This window comes from Monomorium pharaonis, chromosome 5 (genome assembly GCF_013373865.1).
Source record: "Monomorium pharaonis isolate MP-MQ-018 chromosome 5, ASM1337386v2, whole genome shotgun sequence".
NCBI classification, from domain to species: Eukaryota; Metazoa; Arthropoda; class Insecta; order Hymenoptera; family Formicidae; genus Monomorium; species Monomorium pharaonis.
In genome coordinates this window covers 17936402-17943856 of record NC_050471.1, presented here as the reverse complement: position 1 = coordinate 17943856, position 7455 = coordinate 17936402, and the positions used below count along the sequence as shown (strand labels likewise).

Here is a 7455-nt window from a genome sequence, read left to right as displayed (position 1 = left end):
TTATCAATAACTGTAAAAGAACAATATATAATTATATACAAATGTACAATTACTATAGAGGATCGCTGGTTGGTTAGCCCGGAAGCTAGAATAAATGGAGACGAAGAGTGACGAATAATTCCTTTCTTTATTTCTGTCTATTTACACTGTATGTACAGCCTTTTATTAGATTGACTTGGTTGGCCCCCTCTAGGGAGACCCAAAGAAAAATGTAGTGCTTAGCTTTTTGGTTTCCAAGCCAGCCCAGATAGCCAAATAAAGGCAATGTGTTGTTATTTTGCTGTCACTTATTCCCTATTAATTTTATCAAACTAAAGCCAAGGTGTTTCTTCAAACTGTCTGTTGTTCTGACATCATGTAAAATTCTACATTAGAATTCAACAAACTGACGGCAAGTTGTCAATATGCATGCACAATTGCTGTCAATGTGACAAATTTATTATTTCTCAATGTTTGCACTTATAATTATATAAACTCATGAAGGTCATTTGCTCTCCTAATGTTAACTTCGTTCCACGTTAAATTACAATGACAGCAAATTGTGGGCAAGTTTACAACATACATGCAGTACATTAATTTGCCCGATATGCTTAATCTCGCTTGGCTATCTGGGAGTGGTGGTGTTATCTTGGTCACCCGGTAGCCGGGGGAATTATTATTGTTAGTGTCCAGCAGGAGCGTGGCAGACACCTTCGGGTCTTGTGGTCTTGCGGGTTCCTGGGTGCTGTCCTTCTTCCGTTTTCGGGAGTTCTTCTCACCGTGACGGTGCCTTTTCCGGGAGTGGACTCTCCTCTTGTCCTTCTCTTCGGCGTCCCAGTCTCCTGGCTCCTAGTCGAATCTCCGGTCTAAGTATCCTTTTCTGCGACTGCCGCTGCGGCCTTTGTCTGCGTCCCGGTCGTCTTGGTCTCCTTGGCCAGAGCCTCCAAAAGGTCCGGGAGATGATACCGTGGAGAGGTGTACACGCACCGGCAGAAATGGTGTCCCGCGACGTTCAGCGCGCGGCGATCACCCACACACGCGAAGCGCCGTACGTGTTACTGGGCGCACGGAGGAGCCGGGGAGATGGGAGAGGAGCGAAAAAAGTGGGGATCGCGCCGGTGTTGCATCCTTCACTAACGTCGCACGTTGAAGAAGGATAGAGCTAAGATGAGTGAGAAGACGTGATACCAACTCGATGGTGTCCCAATATCCGTTTCACTCGCACTCGATACTAATATCGTCTCTCGCTCGCCAATACCGATGCGTCGTGCTTTCCTTTTTCTTTGAGAGGCGGCTATCCGAATGCACGAAGCGTCGACATTTATTCTATTAGCATGTCATTCATTACTTTATATTATGTAAAGTGATAAAATTTAATTTAAAAAAACACAAATTTTTATTGAAATATTAATTATGTTATACATAGAAAGAAAAAAATTCACGTTTATCCCAATTAATTATTGATTCACTTATGATTGCGTAATAATGCTTCTTTTTCATCCCGTAACAAATTTTTGTGTGAAATTATAACCATTGTTACGGATAATTTTCAGACTATAAGAGTTTCTCATCCATTTACAAATTTAGAGTATAAGATTACTTTCTTGTATTGTAAGTAAGCTTGCAAAATTGAATTTACAATTAAATGTAAGTGTATAAAAATAGTGATAGTGATAAAAGATTATAAAGATTTAAACTTATCTTATCATTAGTCTTTTGTTTAAATTAAAATATATATTTTGTTAATGTTGCAAGGAAAAGGAACAGGCAACAAACGATAATCAAATATTTAAAATATTGTCTAAATTTATTTAATTGAATTGATAAACATATCGCATTATTTCTGTCATGTATTCTGGAATTAGTTTGATAAAATTGTCAGTTTTTGAACAGATATAACTGGGATTTGGTAAGTTTATGTATTTTTTAACTGAATCGACCCAGCAAACACAAAGTTACATGTAACGTGCTTGTTAGTTGTAATTTCCCACTCAATAATATAATTGCAATATAACACACGTGTTATATTACAATTACATTGTTGAGTGGGAAATTACAACTAACAGGTACGTTACATGTAACTTGGTGTTTGGTGGGGAGTAAATAGCATATAAAATTTAATTATGTTAAATGTTAAATGAACAAAAAATTAACTTACAATCTATCTTACAAACTACAATTAACTTACAAACTATCAACATTAAATAAATGTTAAAATAAAATTTTTATTATCTTTTAAAATTATTATTTACATATAATTAAAGTTTCTAATTAAAAAAAACATTATTAAACAAAACAGTTATCGTATGAGTTATTAAATAAATTTTAATAGTTTTTCATTCCAGCTTATGTGTCTCACTCACACGGTGAACCATATGTATTCTTTTTTCTTCTTTTGCTTGTTGTTTTGTTACTAGGAGACCGCATATTTCAAATGTTTGTTACTATTTTTGCTTATTAAATTATTTATCGTGGTGTCATAGCACTGAGCGGACGTAATTCTGCAATTGTGATAACGATGCCTAAAAACTTGTGTCCGGAAATGCGAGGTCGTATTGTTGGGCAGTGGCAGACCGGAAGATCAGTAGCTGAAATTGCTGCTGAAATTTCGTGTTCTGTGAAAACTGTCCGACGATGGATACAGCGTTTTACGGATGGCGGTGATCATGCTTTGCATGATCATCGTCGAAATAATCGGGCTCCCCGAAAGACTCAACCAGAAGAAGTTGAGGCTATCGTTGCCGCAGTTGCTGATCAACCCTTTGGCACCATCCAAGAGGTGATCAACGCAACGAACGTCGAAGTATCCGATAGGACCGTCCGGCGTCTCAACGAAGCTGGATATCACTGTTACCGTCCAGCCCGCAAAATTCCGCTGACTCCCTTTCATCGGGAGCAGCGCATCGCGTTTGCTTTGAAAAACCTGGTGACGAGCCATGAGGAATGGGAGGCAACATTCTTTACGGATGAGAAATCCTTCGTATCGTCTGCCGACCGCATACCTCACGTATGGCGAGATCAACGGTTGCATCCGAACCATGTTGTGCCTCTTCACAGAAGTGGGAGGATTTCATGCTCATTGTGGGGCTGGATTAATGGCACTACAATCGGAGAGCTGGTGGAGACTCCTCCACGAATGACCTCTGCAGATTACATTCGCATACTGGAAGATGTTTTTCTTCCATCAGTACGCGCAATTTATTCTGTAGAGGACATGCCAGTTATTCGATTAGTGCAGGATAATTCTGGAGTCCACACTTCGCGTGAAACGCAGGCATAGTTTCGGAATCATCCGGAGATCAAGTTGGTTAACTGGCCTGCTCGTTCACCAGATCTAAATTTGATCGAAAACGTCTGGGCACAAATGGTTCGACGATGGGAACCAAGAAGGGAGAGGACGGTAGCAGCGTTAGTCAATCACGCAAAAGAAATCTGGGAAGAACTTCGGTTCCGACCAGACTTTCTTGCAAACTTGATTAATTCGATGCCTAATCGACTCAATCAAGTTATTGACCGGTCTGGATACTGGACGGATTATTAATGCTTCCGCAGCTAACACCATAATCGGTCCTTTTCAGGGCCAATAAAATTTTCACATCGCAAATAGAGACGGCTGTCTCACGTGTTAGAAAGCCGGCTGGTCGGCATTTTCCGGCCAGTAGGCTGGTTAAAACATCGACGAGAGATTATTTACTAATAGTCTCTCGTCGGTGGTAAAAGTAACACGTTAATTGTAATTTCATTACAAGTAACACAATTATGTTTTAATTTATTATTAGTATATTTTTATATTTAATTGTAACTTTAATTCTACAAATTTTATTAGTAACAAGAAATATTAATTTTATATTGCAAATTTGGAAGCGCAAGAAAAACTATTAAAATTTATTTAATAACTCATACGATAACTGTTTTGTTTAATAATGTTTTTTTTAATTAGAAACTTTAATTATATGTAAATAATAATTTTAAAAGATAATAAAAATTTTATTTTAACATTTATTTAATGTTGATAGTTTGTAAGTTAATTGTAGTTTGTAAGATAGATTGTAAGTTAATTTTTTGTTCATTTAACATTTAACATAATTAAATTTTATATGCTATTTACTCGATTCAGTTAAAAAATACATAAACTTACCAAATCCCAGTTATATCTGTTCAAAAACTGACAATTTTATCAAACTAATTCCAGAATACATGACAGAAATAATGCGATATGTTTATCAATTCAATTAAATAAATTTAGACAATATTTTAAATATTTGATTATCGTTTGTTGCCTGTTCCTTTTCCTTGCAACATTAACAAAATATATATTTTAATATAAACAAAAGAATAATGATAAGATAAGTTTAAATCTTTATAATCTTTTATCACTATCACTATTTTTATACACTTACATTTAATTGTAAATTCAATTTTGCAAGCATACTTACAATACAAGAAAGTAATCTTATACTCTAAATTTGTAAATGGATGAGAAACTCTTATAGTCTGAAAATTATCCGTAACAATGGTTATAATTTCACACAAAAATTTGTTACGGGATGAAAAAGAAGCATTATTACGCAATCATAAGTGAATCAATAATTAATTGGGATAAACGTGAATTTTTTTCTTTCTATGTATAACATAATTAATATTTCAATAAAAATTTGTGTTTTTTTAAATTAAATTTTATCACTTTACATAATATAAAGTAATGAATGACATGCTAATAGAATAAATGTCGACGCTTCGTGCATTCGGATAGCCGCCTCTCAAAGAAAAAGGAAAGCACGACGCATCGGTATTGGCGAGCGAGAGACGATATTAGTATCGAGTGCGAGTGAAACGGATATTGGGACACCATCGAGTCGGTATCACGTCTTCTCACTCATCTTAGCTCTATCCTTCTTCAACGTGCGACGTTAGTGAAGGATGCAACACCGGCGCGATCCCCACTTTTTTCGCTCCTCTCCCATCTCCCCGGCTCCTCCGTGCGCCCAGTAACACGTACGGCGCTTCGCGTGTGTGGGTGATCGCCGCGCGCTGAACGTCGCGGGACACCATTTCTGCCGGTGCGTGTACCTCCACACCCGTGGGTCGTCGGCGGCCAAGAGTACCCTTGGTGGTCTCATCAGCGATACTGCGTCAGGACGGATGAGCGGAAGTTGCTACGTGCTGTTGTCGGTAGCCAGCTTGCCTGCGCGTGATAGAGATTATCGTTCTATTCCCAAAAAGCAGACTCGGATGCTAAAACGCAAATGAGTGGCTTGACGCTTTCCGCTCGCTCCTTATATCTGCTGGGAGTTGTGTTTTTACTCTGGAGAATTGTGGTTCTCTGGTGGCGGCGCAGTATATCTCCGCTTTCATATAACATCTTTCGCTTCTTATTTCTAAGCGCTCCGGGTTGCGTAGTGGCTAGGTTTTCCGCCTTTTTCCACCACAATTACAATTTAACTATAAATTTAACTGTAAAATATCAATAAATATAATTAAATATAATGCTATATTAATGCAAAAAGAATGAAAAGTAAAATATAACATGTTGTTCCATATTTGAGAAATCGACTCGTAGTCATATTGTAGTCTTTCGTTTCATATATATGTCTCAATATACAATAAAATAAGTTAGAGAATCAAAAACATAACCCAAAATTTTGAATGTGATCTTTGTAAATGTATGAAGAGAATTGGATGAATTAGAATATATTGTTTCGGAAACAACAAAGTATTGAAATACTTACTTTTTAGTTTTTGATTTGACTAACAAGGGAACCTCGCAAACCCGTAAATTCTGATTTTAATAAAACTTGGCATAAATGTAGAGGGGGTGAATTTAGAAATTTTTAGTTGGTGCGTAAAAACGATTTGAAGGGGTGAAACCACCTTTCAAAGTTGAGACATTTTTGCGGTTTTTTGATATATCTCGTAAACTAAACAAAATATAAAAAAATGTTTCATACGAAAGTTTTACAGTATAAATACCTTTATTTAACTATGCTATTTATTTAAAAAAAATTTTTTATTTATAAAAATTTTTTAAAGGCGGAAAAAAACGATAAGAAACGTTGAGAGAATTTGATGCGGCAAATATTATAATACACTTATAAAAGAAAATAGTGCGACGCAATAAAGAATCATTCGAAAGTGATATCCTCAGCGATTATTGTCGCCGTTTTGCCGGCCATCCCGACTTCCCTCTGCGCCACCGTGCCACGCGAACACGACGAACTACAACCTTGGCGGTTGGAAAGGTGAAACCGACCTGGCGACCAGAAGAAAGGACGAGAACCTAGAGGCAGCGAGGGCGGACGAGTCGACCAGACGCTGAGGTTCTGTACGAGCGACGATAAGTCGTCAAAACGACGAGGTAAACACGAATACGCGCGATCTCGGGAGAAAACGTAAGAAAATACGGGATCCCGAGAGAATAACTAGCTTGTCCGTAAACAGGTAGTGGAAGACGAGGGCCGACCTACGAACCGGTAAATGCCGTGAAACTACGGACGCGAACGAGAAAGGCCCTAATTACGGCCAAGATTACCAACGACCTCCGTACTTCCGTAAAAGTGCGGTGTCCCCACTCTATACCTGGAGGGCGGAGCGGACATGCGCAATACAAATAGTGGGGTGACGACGAGCCGAGCAGAGCTCCGACCACGGGAGACACGAGGAGTCTCTCCCGAGCGTTCCTACGGTAAGGACGCGTAACAACGGGATATGTAAGAGTATCTTAACCTAAAACCTAAAACGTGACGAAGTCGAGCGCGATACACCGTGATCGCGATTAACACGTCGTGCCCCGTGAGCGGGATAAGCGTCGACGAGCGGGATAACGAGCGCGAGTGCGACCGTCGCAAGAAAACCGGAGATCGTGTAAGTGGCGTGATAACGAGCGTGTACGCGGATGCGACGACCCCGAGTCAGGCGAGGAGTCAGCTCGAGGGTTTGTAACGAAACGTGTCCCGAATATACAAACGACTCCGAGGCACGCGTCGTCTACGAAGCCGACGCGCATTTCACGAAGCGAGACGTAAGCGTGTGTATGTGTGTGTGCGAATGTCTGCGAGCGACCCGAATGTTGTGTAACCGAGCGAAACAGCGTAACGAGACCTTGTGTAAATAAAACAGCTAATAAAGGCTTGTGCTAGTGAAAACCAACACAACTGTGTCCGAGTGTTATTCCGCGACTCCACCGATTCCCGAGCGAGCCACGATTCACGCGCGATCTCAACGCCGACGGCCAACGCCGGGCGTCCCTACTTCCCGGGTGACCTGACGACACGACGTTCGAGGCAACTGACCACCCGATGTGCATTCCTTGGCGGTTGGACGGCAAAATCGACCTGGCGACCGTGAGAGAGAGAGAGAGAGAAAGGCAGGAGAACGAGACCGAGCGGACGAAGGACGATACAGCGAGCAGACAGAAGGGTCCGACGCGACGGTAAGTCCAGTCAATGTACGGATATAAAGTATGTCTCCTGGGTTTGC

At 39.9% G+C, this 7455-nt stretch overlaps 1 protein-coding gene across 1 annotated transcript; it reads left to right on the top strand.

Annotated features, from left to right (window-relative positions):
* The first annotated feature begins 2497 nt into the window (after window positions 1–2497).
* On the top strand, window positions 2498–3259 carry LOC118645778. The gene has a single exon (XM_036287485.1). The coding sequence runs from the start codon at window positions 2498–2500 to the stop codon at window positions 3257–3259; it is 762 nt and encodes a 253-aa protein (XP_036143378.1).
* Window positions 3260–7455: the final 4196 nt, after the last annotated feature.